Source organism: Mastacembelus armatus, chromosome 18 (genome assembly GCF_900324485.2).
Source record: "Mastacembelus armatus chromosome 18, fMasArm1.2, whole genome shotgun sequence".
NCBI lineage: Eukaryota > Metazoa > Chordata > Actinopteri > Synbranchiformes > Mastacembelidae > Mastacembelus > Mastacembelus armatus.
The window spans coordinates 15,506,943-15,520,851 of NC_046650.1; the positions used below are offsets into that span (position 1 = coordinate 15,506,943).

Genomic DNA, 13,909 nt, shown 5'->3' on the forward strand with positions numbered 1-13,909 from the left:
ACGAACTCGCTGCGGTACCATTAAAAAAAAACTCTCAGTAACATTAAATACTTAAGGTCTTTTCAATCCCATAAATGTTTTCCTTCTGTCTGCTCTATGATGCTGAATTTTTCTCCTCACTGTGTGTGTGTGTGTGTGTGTGTCGTATTTATCACTTTTTATATGCTGTAGATACTTGTTTTTTCTTTAGGGCCACTGTTTAGCGCTTTGGCGTCCTGACCCGTCCTGTCACATGTTCTCTGGTTTGACATCCTGGTTGGAACCTAAAGTTCTGTTTAAAAAGTGTCTTCTCTCTACGTCGTCATGACCCATCGAACGTGCCTTTATTAAAGCTTTGGACGCCATCTAGTGGTCAGACAAAGCGAAGCTACTTGGTCTTGCGGGTCAGTGATCCATCATGGAGCATCTGTGCGTGCTAAGAAAAAAAGCTTTACGTGTTTGTTCAGGCTTCATTTCCCTCTTTTCGTGTTTAGACCTGACTTGGCGACGGATGGAGTCCTGGTTGCAAAAAGCACCACCCGCCTGTGTCACATTCAGCATGTTAAAAACATTATAATCTCTCATAGGCTTAACAGCTTAATGCCGCATGATGTTTATTTTACCACTTGGAGACATTTCGGAAGTGGACACTCCACTTTATGCAACATGACTATGGAGCGCCTGGAATCCTCTTTACGCGCCAGAAAAGCGCATCATCACTAGCAGCGTCCTCGCCTTGGCAACCGGTGCGCATCAGACAGAAATCCACCAGTGTTTATGTTTATTTTTAGTTCCGTGCCGCTGTCGTTCAACACACGGGCCCTGTTCCTCCGTGTCAATTATTCATATGCTGTAAAGCTGCGCCCACAAATCAGGGAGCAGGGCTGCAGCAGGACGCCAAACACGCAGGGTGCATGCAGAAGGCAGCAAAATATAAAGAAGAACGGAAACCAGCACATCGATGAGGTGAGATGAGCTGTTTGTAATGTAGTCTGGACGGGATACTGAACGGGCTGGACGGAAACACTAAATACCAAAGAGACACCTGCTGGTAGTTTTGTGTTTTTTCAAATGTTCCATCAGCGTTGGCCTGTTAACTGTGGAACTGGAATTGTAGCTGCAGGACGTGTTTCATGTTATTTATCTGCAAAAGATGTGATCACACTTGATGCTGTAAAGTCACTCGTTAATAAAAACAGATAGCTACATGTCTTTGCATGGTACCTTGTTTTGTCTTGGGTAAAGCACTTTAAACCGCCGTCTTGCTGTGTACTGATCACTGCATAACAGTTGTCTTGATGTCCAGGAAGTACTCTGTCCCTCAGAGGGCCCCGGGGTGGCCCTCCATGACCACAGAGTACCAAGAGAGCTTCATCCCTCCCTGCTGCCACAGGGCCATCATCTCAACCACAACACAGAAAAACCCTAACCATTCACTGAAGGGGACCAGCGCCGATATCACCACTTTCAAGTAAGTTCTGTGTCTAATTTCTCTCCACCTCTGGGAAATGTAGGAAACTGACAAATGAAAGAATAATTCCTTTGCATAACCTAAAATATGTGAGTTACATAAGTCAGAAAGTGAAACTGATGTGTTTCAGGTCAACCTTGGTCACGCTGAAATGGGTGAAAAAAACACCAAAGGCGCTGCAGTCATCAATGGCACCCAAAGATAAGTGGAGATGCAGCAACGCTCCACATGATCTGACTGGCTTTGTAGCCAAACAGCTGGAGTCCAAGGTGGAGAACTACACATCTGTGTACAAACGTAAGAAACCACAAGTCATTTATGTCAGAAATAAACAACAGATGCATTCATCCTGATTCAAACCCACTGTTTCTTTAATCTACAGGTGATTTCCGAGCATGGAAAACAAACCTGAGTGACAGCCTGAAAGTCAACCAAGGAGTAGCTGGTACCAGCAAAGAAGGTCACTCCCAGAAGTATCCTGCACAGGTGGACACACACTGTCAACCAGTCCCACAACAGCTGCAACCATTTGAAAGCATCACCAGCTACAGGTCGGACTACATCACCCACGCAGTGCAGCCCTGCACCAACAGGGGGAAGCCTGAGCAACAGACCAGGCCTGCAGCTTGGGAGATAGACCAGGAGCTTTTCAGTGAAGCCAGTGAGTTCTTCAAGCACTTCAAGAAGTGGCCCCTGGAAACCAAGTTTCATGGCCATGGCAAAGCCAAAGCGTGCTGCCCACCAGCTGATCACAAGTTTGTGTCCACAACACACGCGGACTACACCCCGCACAAGTGCCAGCGCACCAAGCCAATCCTGCCATTCGTGCAAACCAGTGAGAAAAGTAAGGAGCCTCTGCAAGCAACAACCACCATGAAGGAGGATTACAAAGCGTGGAACATACCACGGCGCGCCCCAATCGTCCGTAAAGACGACCCAATCTGGTCCAACAAAACCCCCTGCTCAAAGTGCAGACCTGCAGCTGCTGACAGCTGGAAAACAAACCCAAAGCTTTTTAACCCCCAGCCCAAAATAAATGAAACTGCAGCATGTAGGTCCAGCTTTAACGCCACAGAGAAACCTCAGTGTCCTGCTGACTATCAAACATTCTCTGGCTTTGAATGCATCTCCAATGGCAATAAGGAGTCCAGGATGTACTGGTCCACCTGTAAGGACGGAACCTGTCCTGACAGCGGCGCCTGCGAGGACCCGTCTCAGACCCGCCAGATCATCCACTGCATGATTTCGAGCCGAAGCTGAAGCAGCTGACGAGGTGTGTGGTGCTGCAACACGTCCTCAGGAAGTTTCTACTTTACACCAATAAAAAAAAAAAAAAAAATGGCACAGGGTTTCTGTTCTGGCAGCTATTTTCATACTGTTACTCAGTGTTACGTAATCTGCAAAAGTACTGAGATGCAAATATAAACCAACAAAAGCTGTAATCACCAAAGAATCACATTTTATTTAAAAAGCATATGAGCCAAATACAAGTCATAAGGAAAAAGCCTCGACTTGCCCACACTTCAACTGGGAGAACTTCCAAATCAATCATATGTACATCATATACAGAGTTTCTCTTTAAAAAAAGGACATGTATTAAAAAATGAATGTTTCTGTGCATAGCAGCAGGTCATATCATCACAGGGGGCTCCAGTGCAAACTCAAAATACTTTAACTCATTTTCACTTCAAGCCTCCTTTAGTTCCATTCCAGCTAAAAACACATTAACACCAACAGCATCATGGACAGTCTGCAGCATTAAACACGTTCGGCTGGAAACATAAAAAACGGTTGTTAGTCGTCGTGGAAACGGATGTGCTTATTAGCCTCCTTGGACCGAGCAATGATGATTTTTTCCGCTTTGGAAATGAGCTGAAGTGCGACAAGAACAGAAGAAATTACATTTGATAGGACATAATACTCTGCTTCCCAAATACGCATCATAAATGTGTGTATATATGAATATTACCACATGGGACACTACATATGTACCAAATACAACATGGTTTTGCTAAAACCTTTTACAATTTGCTGTTAACAGCCTTTTGTTGACATCCTGAGATTGGAATGACTGATCAACAATCGAGTGTACACTCACCTTCTCTGTCCCGCGCTTCTTCTCCCTCGGACGGTTCAGCTTGACTTGCCGGTCCACCAGGATTTTCTGCCAGTACCTTTGTTCATGGTCACCTTTAAAAGAAATTAAACAGATATTTTAACGTTGGAAAGGTTTGTTTCCTGACTCAAATTCATTGATACAGGTCCAAACTGTATCCAGGTACAGTAGAATAAACAGTGCAGTACACACAACATATGCTGAATGCATGAATGAACGGTTTACCTGAGAGTATCTCCAGCTTCCAGCTGTGCTCTTTCTGCAGCTCAGCTCTAGCGTCACCGATGGCTTTAGCTTCCTCTGGGCTGTGAAAGCGGATGTGACCCTCAGCATCTCCTTCCAAGATGTCAACGTACGCCACAGGGGATATTTTACACAGCATGTCCTACACACACAGGAGTATGTTAGGAATATGTTTTATTATCTGTCTTAAATTGAATATGCTGCACTGGAGGATGCTGTACTTTGATGAACTTCCTCCCTGGTAGAGGCTTGTTGTCTGTGATCTTCATGATGACACCACTGGTAAACTGGGGGCCCTGGTTACTCGCTTTCTCACTTTTCATACTATTGTCATCTAGACAAAAATGAGAAACCAACATTACTGAAGAGTGTTTGAGATTTCGAAAATAGTTTCTAAAATGAAAACAACAATTTTCCACAAGAATTTCTATTGAAATTCCAGGATGACTATTACTGTACAACTAACAATTGATAAGGGAAAATTTATGGTTTAATGTTTTAATGTTCTTTGTTCTATGTGTACAACTCAACTCTAGGTGTTGGTTTCATTCACAATCAGTATTTTAGGACATCTGAACTTGACACAAAACTCACTGTTTCCATCTTCAGCACATCTGTCCGTCTCCATTAGGCTCTTTGACTCTTTGTGAGAAATCTTACTAATGCACTTCTTCAAGGATGCCATGCTGCGCTTCTGTAAGGTCAAATACTCCTCCTTCAGTTCAAGCCACTCTTTCCTAAACATCGACAGAAGAGAGAGAAGGGGAAGCCCAGGAGTTCAAGTTATTTTAGTTCAAAAGGGATTTTCACTTATTACTACTGATGACGCAAAAAAAAAAAAGGGATGTAGGCTGTTACTTTGACAGGACACGCAGTGGGATGACCTCCTCCCCAATCTTTAGTTTCTCCTTGTGTTTCTTTTTTCTCTTCCTCTTTGCTTTAACAGCTGAATCATCTCTGTTTTCTTTCCCTTCCTCAACACCTTGCTTCGTGTCACTCTGACTCAGCGCATCTAAAAGGGCAAGAACGGACTTAACATAACAAAGAACTCATGGTTTCACTTTTAAACTTCTTACAGTTCCTGTATTTTTACATTGGAAAAAGCAGAAATGAGAGTTGTGGGATGTGGTGAGACAAAAGATATTTTTTGTTTTGAAAAAATGCTATAACTTTTTCAGACGTACACATTACTTACTAGGCTTCGCCCTTGCTTCCTCCTTTTCTCCAGGCTCATTTTTAGCAATGCTATAACCTTTTTAGACATGCTGATCACTTACCAGGCTTTTCCAAATCTTCCTCTTTTTCTTCAGAGGCATTTTCACTGGTTTTTCTAATCTTAGATGGTAATTCATTATCTGATCCGTCTACTGTCTGCGACCTTCGTCTTTTCTTCTCGGACAGTTTGCCTGGGGTTTTCTGAATGCTGACAGCCTGTGGTTCCAATGTCCCCTCTTCTGAGCACTTTCTTTTTTGCTCTGAGGGTTCTGCTTCCATCATTGGCTCTTTAGCTTCTTCTGCAGGTGTCGGTACTGTGGCAACCTCCTTCTTTTTCTTCTTCTTTTTCTTTTTTTTCTCCTCTTCTTCACCTAGAGTATAGAGATGTTCAGATGTAGAGATCTATGCAACAAATTACAAATTACAACAACATCTTTCTCCTGACATTACGCCAACATCAGATTTCATTCATAATGCAAATCAAATGAAATGTGTTTTTGATTTAACTGTACCTGGTGCTGGATTACCAGCTGCCACTGGAAGAGGCTTCCCACTTTTTGTCTTGGGGAAAATCCCTGGTTTTCTGGGAGCATCTTCCGGAGGATTGTTCAGCATCTGTTCCAAAGATGAAAAATTTCTCATGAATTTTCTTCCTACTAAATACACACAACACAGGAATCACATAAACTAACATATTAAAGGGCAATGCTGAAATATTAAAAATAAATTTCACCTCAATGGCTTTCTGTGCTTGTTCCTCTTTCTCAAACTCAACAAACGCAAAACCTTTGGAGTCCCCAGACGTCTTGTATCTGGGGATACTAACATAAACCACATTCCCGCATTTTGTGAACACTCTCTCTATCCAGCTGTGGGTCACGTCTTTAGGTAAAAGTTCCTGCAAAAGAAGCAGATAACATATGTCTCCTCACAGAAATGAATATGTTGCCAACCTTGAAAATCTAATCAAAACAAGAACGTGAAACATTTTTTACCACGTAGACTGTGCGGCTGTCTACATCATTTGGTATATCTCCAAGTGGAAGCTGACGCCGTACTTTATTTCCCTCTAGGTTAACCTGAAATTTAAAAAAAAAAAAGGCTTTTTATTGAGAATTTATTTGACATTACGGTGTGATGTTTCTAAGAAACCATAAAAGAAGACACAGGCACAATACCTCAACTACAGTGGAATTTTTCAGCGCCCTCACAATCAGCTTGGTGTCAGTTGTCAGCTTTTTCATTCGGTTGAAGCTCGCCAACACAGATACATCAATGTCTAAGACACATTCAACATAAAATATCTTCATCCTGGTGAGTCTCATCCCCAAACACACCTGGGTCACACTGCCAGTACGTTATCACCAAAAGAAACTTTGCATTTTATGTATGTTCTAGTGTTTTTGGTTAATTGAGCTTGCTGAAGCTAAAGACTGTATTTCTGCAGCGGACAAGGACTGTGGACACTGTCCTAATCTCTTGCAGTGTGAAAAAAGGACCAATTACTGTATGTGATTATTGGAATAAGCCAGTTCTGGGTAAACCTTGACATATGGGCTATATAAAAATGATCTATCTGGAATATTGACAGCACTTACATCTGTCGTCTGACTCTTCGATGAGTTTTCTCAGGAAGCGGTCTTTGTGCAGGTTCACGTCTCCAAACCAGAACTCCACCTGTTTCTTAACATCACTGAGCAGCTGTTTGACCCGGGACCTCTTCTTCTTCTCTGGGTCCCTGTTCTTGCTGCTGGGATCTGCAGCCCCGACATCTCCAGCTACCTTCTCTGTGTCGATCATGCTATAGCAGACACCAGACTACAGCACAGATACATCCTGTAAAGCAACACTGAGAGTACAGAGCTGCAGCCTGCTTATTTATTCTGTTTAACCTGAAACACTCTGTTTGTGCTGTAACTGGATTATAACCAATAATTTACCCCTTCACTCATCCACAATTATAAAAGATAAACACGCCCCTTAAATATAACTCTAACAAATAATGAGCATTACTTGACAAAAACATGTTTTTATAAAGCTTAAGTTATTAGCCTTTAGCAAACTGCGGTCGAAGTTAATTCGCGGGTAGGCACATTTAAAAAAAAAAAAGCCGCGGTCATGACCACTGCATCGCAAAATGCGTCAAATCGTAACGTAATGTTTAACAGATTGAATCATGTGGAAAACCCACCTCGTCTGAGATGAAGAAACTGTCCAGTTTAAAGACAAAAATGAGATAAAACAGCAGCTAGCTGGCTAACTTACGGTTTGGTTTGCTCAGCGAGCCGTCGCACGGTTACGTCGTCATCAAACAACTTCCGTTTAGTCAATTAAAAATAAAATGCAAAATATACCTTGTCTGTTCCCGAGGTTTCAGTATTTTATTGACGAGTGTCAACACAATTTACAATGAAGATAAAAAACAAAAGTAGTTCACAAGAAATGCACCAAACAATATTCAGGAATTTTTCACATCGTATTATAAGTAGTAAACAGGCCGGTTAGCTCAGTTGGTTAGAGCGTGGTGCTAATAACGCCAAGGTCGCGGGTTCGATCCCCGTACGGGCCACAAGAAATGTTTTGCATGTACTGAAGTGTTAATGTAAGTAGTACAAGTAGAGAAAACTACTTAGCCAGCTGTAAATAAATTAGCGATTGTATACATAAAGAAAACAATACACAAATACATAAAAAAATAAATACATGGAACAATAAATAATTGTATTATTACAGGAAGTGATACATTTATTTCCTAATAATCTACATACTTTATCAGCTGTAAAATTAATATTTCATGAAATGTTAGCTTAAGAGCATTTAGGTTTTGGTTGCACAATGAATCCACCATTAATGATGTATTTTTGTTTGTGTGGTTCGATCAACAATAGCCTGTTTTTTTTTCACTACAGAACTTTTAAAAAAAAAACAAACTGGTATTAGTTATTTAATCTGTATGAATTAGCTTATCACTTAAAATGAGTGTAGACTTCAGCTTGTCAGCGGTTTAAAATGCTCTCATACATTTTAAGCTTCTTGCATACATCATCATCCTCTGTGCAGAGCTCAATCCTGTGCTTGATGAACTGTGACAATTTCTCATAGAAGGTCTTCACCCACCGCACTTCTAAGCAGCCAACCGATATGTTGCACACTTTATGGAGCACCATCACTAGCTTCTCATTGCTGCTGACCTCACACCTTTTGAGGACCCAGTTCCCCCACGCCTCCCACATTTCATCATCTGTGAAGTTCACAGTGATGCTTTGTTGGGTGCTCAGCAACTCTGGGTCCCTGTCGGTCAGGTCATTCCATATGGCGCTGCACAGAGAGGGAATTGACAGGTACTTCACAACATCTGTTAAAATACAGTTTAGATGCATTTGGTGAAAAAGGTGATGTACGCACACAACTCTTTTCAGAGGAACTGGGGTCAAATCAGTGAGTGACAGCAGACCCCTGTAGCTCACTTGGTTTCCCTCCATCCTGTGAAAGCACATAGGGAACATTGCTATTTCCTGACCGGTGTTTTAACATAATGAATCAACACAATATGAAATATGAAAAGGTGCTCAACAGCTGCATTCCCTACATGAAGAAAACTGCTGATATAGAAAGGTGAGACAATTGGCTGCACTCAAGGCACAGACCTTGAGTGCAGCCAATTTCAACAATTTAGGGTAGGACAATGTTCAGCAAAGGCTTCCATTTCTTTAGTTCATTTCATCAGTGTTTCTCGATTAAACATTGTAATTATCACTAACCTAAATAATCGATTCAAAACTGACTCAGAGGTAAGAGACCTCTGTTCGAGAACATTTCATAAAATTTTATTGGACTGATGATAAAAGTTTTGTCACTGGCAAAAACAACCGAGCTGTATCTCGTAGTAGTTGTGTGTAGTTTTGCTGTTGTCATCTTTAAATGACTCATGGTTCAGTTACAGTCATTCTCTGCCAGGCCAGACTTTCATTTCCCCCAAAACTTTGTGAAATATTGTCACATTGCTCCCTTACCACAGTTCCTGAAGCTTTTTTTTAATCCGTATGGCACTGCAAAGAGCTAGTAGTTCTTCATCACCAATGTTTGACCATCCAACTCTAAAACAGGAAAGATAAAGTGTGAAACTGGTGATATTTCTTCTTTATCATAGCATATTCTCTAAAATAGAAAATGTTTGTATTCTTTCTTTGTGGCCTGGAGCAAAGCGTGATATTAATTGATATCTTACCCTAGGTGGATTATATTGTCTGACTCTTGCAGAACAGCAGCAATAACCTGAACTGTATCCATATCTAGGTTGTTTTCCCCAAGCCTTAAAAGTGAAATAGTGGTGTTAGTGCATAAGTCACATCTTTCTGTGTTTTTAGCCTGGTGGTCACTTTGCAATTGTTTTTGTAAAAAACAAACCAAGTTTGACCTGGAACTCACCAAAGACTCTCACACCCAAGGAGCAGGGGTTGAATATCTCTAAGGACCTCACAGCTCACGCCAGTCCCTGTCAGATCCAGCTCTGATAGTTTACCCTCTGTCAGGTTAAGGAAGTACTTGATGACATTATAATCCATTTGGGATAATATTTCATCACTGACATTAACTCGTAGCGTCTTCAGTTCCAAGCCCTGAGCTAAAGAGCTATCCTGTTGCTCAAACAGGCAGTGTAAATGATTTAGGACATGAGCTCCATTCTCACAGAGCACTGTAAGTTCTCTGATGATTCTCTGGCGATATGCGAGCACTTTTTCTTTGCGGCAACACAGCCCTACCTGCCTTAACAGAAGATTAGAGTTGCGCTCAGAGAGGACTCCAGATAGGAACCGGTTGAAAAGGTCCAAATGCCCGTTTCTCGTCTCCTCTGTGAGACTTGCTGTGTGCTGAGGTGCGTCAGGTAAAGGGTGATCAGTCATTGCACAGTAAACTGCAGCAAAGAACTCTTGAACAGTAAGATGCACAAAGGAGTAAACCTCTTCAGTGCAGCCAGGCTCTTGTGCTACTGTCTTGTCAAGGAAGGTACTAACAAGGCTGCAGTCCTCTAATGCTGCCACTTCTCTGTCGCTGCTGTAGAAAAGTGTTTGGTGATCCATCAGTTTTTGGAAGGCGAGTCCACCCAGCTTCAGCACTACATCAGAGAGCTGCTGTGAAGCCCCTGTTCTTGGATCTTGAAGAAATGTTTCAGCTCTCGCTTGAGTGTGAGAGCGAAGCAAAGCCACTAGATACTGGACATATATGTCCGTCATGGTTTTTGGGCTTTCTCCGCACAGATTGTTGCCTTCTTTGAGGATACAGCATACAATGTGGCAAAATGCAGGTATGTAGCAGAGTGTTAGCATCAGTTCATTGGCTGAAACTACTGCAAACTTTTGCTTAGCAAGGGCACTGTCTTGGAAATAACAGAAGAAGAAGTCTTCAACTTCAGCCAAGGAGAAGCCAGCGATGAGGGCAAAGCGGTCGATGCAGCCCACAGGGATGTGGGTCATAGCTGCCGGTCGACTTGTGAGTAAGACTGAAGCATTGGGGAGAAGTTCACCCTGCATCAGACTCCCAAAGATCTCCACCACCTCTGCATCTTCATCTAGCTCAGTCACAAATACATCTACATCACATCTCCTGTAGTGTTTGAACTCGTCAAAGCCATCCAAGATAATCAGCAGTTTGCTCTCATTCTCCAAAATGTTATCCAGCTCTTTAGCAAGGTGTCTATTCTTTCGTAAGATCATCTCCCGCAGGTTTGTGGGTCTGTCGATCAGATTCAGGTCTCTGAAGGTCATGTGGATGATGAAGTCAAATTCTAGATGGCCCTTGTTTCTGCCAAAATCAAAGAGAACTTTCTGCACCAGGATGGTTTTTCCAATACCAGCCACCCCTGTCACCAGAACCTTCTTGACTGGACGGTTTCCGTTTGTGCTTGAAAAGAGTTCGGCCGGTGTGATGTTTCTTTGCACTGCCGACTTCTGCTGCAAAGACAGTCGCTTCTGTCCAAATGTTAGCACCTCATGTCTTTTAATCTCCAAGCCCTGGTGTCCATCAACTAACAAGAGGTTGACGTAATGTTCGGCAAACAGGATTTTCTCCCCATGTCGTGTGTTGTAGAAGAGCATGCTCTCACTCCTACGCCTGAGGACATCTTTATGCTTTTGTTTGACCTTGTCATACTCTGAAAAACAAAAGAAACTTAATATAATGTGCTACTTTTTACCTAAGGAATTTATCCTAAGAACATCATGTATGTTTCTATGAACAATGCAACTCCAAGTGTACAAATCAACATTATTATTAGTCCAAAAATGATACGACTGATGAGTGATTTCTGGTTTGATTGCATACCTGCAGACTGAGGCTGGCCTGGGTTGTCTTCTTTGGAGTGAGTCTCTGCCTCTTGCTGGTAATTACTCCTGATGGAGAGAAAAGTCTTGGCTGCTTCCTCACCTTTACACTCCAGGATATCCAACACTTTTCGTACTCTTGCCCGGGGCCCAGGCTGACACAACACCTCCTCACGGTCATCACGAGTGAACACCTCCTGACGCACTAAGACCTCTAGCAGAGAGTTAATCTGTCCTTCCAGTTCATCCACGAGGGAAACTCGCAAAATCCTAATTGTCTTCAAACAAGAATTACAGCTATCGTTTTCCACCATAACTAATCTCAGCTAATCCCCGGCATGAATCAAAAAGCCCAACTGGAGCCCAATATGCTCCACTGTCACCTCGTCTATATTTATGCCGCTAAGTGATTTCCTCTTATAAAGAAGTGAATGCACTTCCTTCTTTAATAGCAGAGTAATAGAGTGTGAACTGTGGGTTGTAAAAACAGAAATAGGAAGTGCTCCTACTTTAACAACCTAAAACTGAATGTCTTGTTGTTCCGGTTCAGAGTAGAACCTCCCATTGCATTAGTATGCATAGTATGCATCTTTTGTTTGTGTGATCTCAGATAAATAAAATAATAATCTCACAGAATTTCCAGCATCGATTTGATCACACAAGACAGATTGTTATTCCCAAAATAATTCCAAACTGATTATAAAAGGAATGTATTTGGTTTTATTTAATGATAAACCAGGCATGAGCAGAGAACAACACATCAAGTCACCAGCAGAGGGTCTCCATCGCATGCAAATCAAAACTAACAGCTGCAGGAAAATGATACTTAGAACCCAACCCTGCATTTATTTACAAAAAAATGCACAAGAACACACATTAAAATAAATAGTTTAAAGACGAGACAAATAGCTACATAACTTAAGAGCATAAGTAATATGTTAATGCTGTCTCATAAAATCAATCACACATCAAAGGAAGGGCAAGTAGTCTCCTGCTAAGGCATGTGTTACACTTAATGATGAAGCATTTTGCAATCCATAATACTAAAATCAACAGTGCAAACCCTTTATTATAATGTAAGTCTGGTTCATTACAAACAAGCTTTAAAAAGGCCACAACTGCTTAAAGTAATATCGGAATATGACATAACTTATAATTACATGGTTTAAGTTTGACGCTGAAATCTGTCTTTGGCAGCAGAGTCACATAAGAAATGCAAAGAAATGCTCTGTTTATCTTCCTAAAATGTCAAACCACAGCAAAAGTATAATTAGAAGAACAGGATGAATTAGCAGCCGACAATTACGTGCTGCAAAGTGGTTAGAGGAGCAATTTAGCAAACATTATTCCAAGAGACATAAAAATCAGAATCAAAATATATAAACTTTGTAACTGTACAGACTAGAATAAAAAAAAAAAAAAACTCCACAAGCCATGTTTTTAACAGACTTGGATGAGTTGAGTGCAAAATTAAGTATCTTTTTATCTCAAAAATTGACTTGTGTCAGTCATATACCTCCATTAGTGCAACCCATGCAAAATAAATCTCTAGCACGTCCTTTCGTTTCTGCTAAAATGCAGTAAAAACATCTGCAAGCCTAATCCTTTTCCTCTTTAAATGTCCGCTGCTGTCAGCACGTGCTGCCTGACCCAAAACTGGATCCCAGACCATGATCTAGTTCCCAGGTGCCTAATACCAAACGTATATCAGCGCTATGTTGTATCTCACTTTTAAATGAGAGTATCCCCACACTGCATTAATAAAAACCTGTTTAGTACCTACACCATCTTACAGCGCTGTGTTAGAGACCACTGCAATAAAAGCAAATACACTATCCAGTGGTTATCACAAACTCAGTATGATGTCAATCAATTTCAAATTCTCTTTAAAAGTCTTTTCATTATGTTTTTATATGTGTGGGTTAAACTGGATGACAATGTGCTCTCTATTTGGACATGGAGTGATGGTGCCACAACAGAAACCACTGCAGCTGTTAGTGTGTTTATATTCTGCTTTGTTTTCAGGGAAGTCCCTGAAAACAACACTAGACAATATGAACAGTCCTGATATTATGGCTCTTCACTTGTTCCTCTTTAGGAACTCTGTAGAAAAGATGCACTCACAAGTTTTTGTTTCTCACGCAGGAAATGTGTGTCAGTCTCTTTTGCATAATTTAGGAAAGCTGATGACATGAGCATCAGATTTAAAAAAGGAAGTAAAACTGGGCCTTCATTCCTTTCATAACAACACATGACATCTTTAAGGAAAGTAGATCACAGCCCCTTGCAGGTATCCAAACATTTCTCTACACTCTGGTATCCACTTCCAAAACCGTTCTTTGAAGACAGTTGTGGAGTTGGGAGGGGGCAAAGAGGTTTCAAGTCTCTGTTGGCACCTGCCCTGACCTATCCAGGCTGTCCCCAGCCCTCATCTCACACTGTACGCCCGTCTCAGGTGTTTCTGCAGGAGTGACAGCAGCGACTTTTAAACTGGGGCAACGGGCAGAGCTCCAGCTGTTGAACCTTCTCACAGTACCTCGTGCTGTCTCGACACTCCCCCACTGG

The 13,909-nt window shown here is 41.7% G+C and overlaps 3 protein-coding genes and 1 non-coding gene across 10 annotated transcripts in view; 1 reads left to right on the forward strand and 3 right to left on the reverse strand.

Annotated features, from left to right (window-relative positions):
- Positions 1-2,889: 2,889 nt before the first annotated feature.
- On the reverse strand, positions 2,890-7,331 carry larp7 (La ribonucleoprotein 7, transcriptional regulator). Of its 3 annotated transcripts, none has more exons than XM_026312563.1 (13): positions 7,290-7,331; positions 6,623-6,842; positions 6,203-6,303; positions 6,020-6,103; positions 5,758-5,922; positions 5,537-5,639; positions 5,087-5,395; positions 4,668-4,821; positions 4,404-4,546; positions 4,031-4,143; positions 3,792-3,951; positions 3,549-3,640; positions 2,890-3,322 (listed from the first exon to the last, which is right to left on the reverse strand). In XM_026312563.1, exons 2-13 carry the CDS (start codon positions 6,822-6,824, stop codon positions 3,245-3,247), a joined length of 1,704 nt encoding a protein of 567 aa, XP_026168348.1. In that variant the 5' UTR covers positions 6,825-6,842; positions 7,290-7,331; the 3' UTR covers positions 2,890-3,244. The 3 variants fall into 3 exon arrangements, with proteins under 3 accessions (XP_026168348.1, XP_026168347.1, XP_026168349.1); XM_026312562.1 differs by having other exon boundaries at positions 7,216-7,313; XM_026312564.1 differs by having other exon boundaries at positions 6,623-6,860; positions 7,216-7,311.
- A 188-nt stretch (positions 7,332-7,519) lies between these two features.
- trnai-aau (transfer RNA isoleucine (anticodon AAU)) lies at positions 7,520-7,593 on the forward strand. Its single transcript has one exon. It is a non-coding gene; the product is annotated as a tRNA-Ile (tRNA).
- A 309-nt stretch (positions 7,594-7,902) lies between these two features.
- On the reverse strand, positions 7,903-11,804 carry LOC113145796 (NACHT, LRR and PYD domains-containing protein 3-like). 2 transcript variants are annotated; one of them, XM_026332893.1, is made up of 6 exons: positions 11,448-11,804; positions 9,453-11,175; positions 9,253-9,336; positions 9,038-9,121; positions 8,430-8,507; positions 7,903-8,342 (listed from the first exon to the last, which is right to left on the reverse strand). In XM_026332893.1, exons 1-6 carry the CDS (start codon positions 11,656-11,658, stop codon positions 8,021-8,023), a joined length of 2,502 nt encoding a protein of 833 aa, XP_026188678.1. In that variant the 5' UTR covers positions 11,659-11,804; the 3' UTR covers positions 7,903-8,020. The 2 variants fall into 2 exon arrangements, with proteins under 2 accessions (XP_026188678.1, XP_026188670.1); XM_026332885.1 differs by having other exon boundaries at positions 11,346-11,804.
- A 1,037-nt stretch (positions 11,805-12,841) lies between these two features.
- LOC113125089 (ADAMTS-like protein 1) overlaps positions 12,842-13,909 on the reverse strand; it is a 70,640-nt gene continuing 69,572 nt past the window's right edge. For all 4 annotated transcript variants that reach the window (XM_026298395.1, XM_026298386.1, XM_026298404.1 and 1 more), the window contains one exon: positions 12,842-13,905. In XM_026298395.1, the coding sequence (XP_026154180.1) occupies positions 13,796-13,905 (110 nt within the window). In that variant the 3' untranslated portion in view covers positions 12,842-13,795. The remainder of the gene's footprint in view (positions 13,906-13,909) is intronic.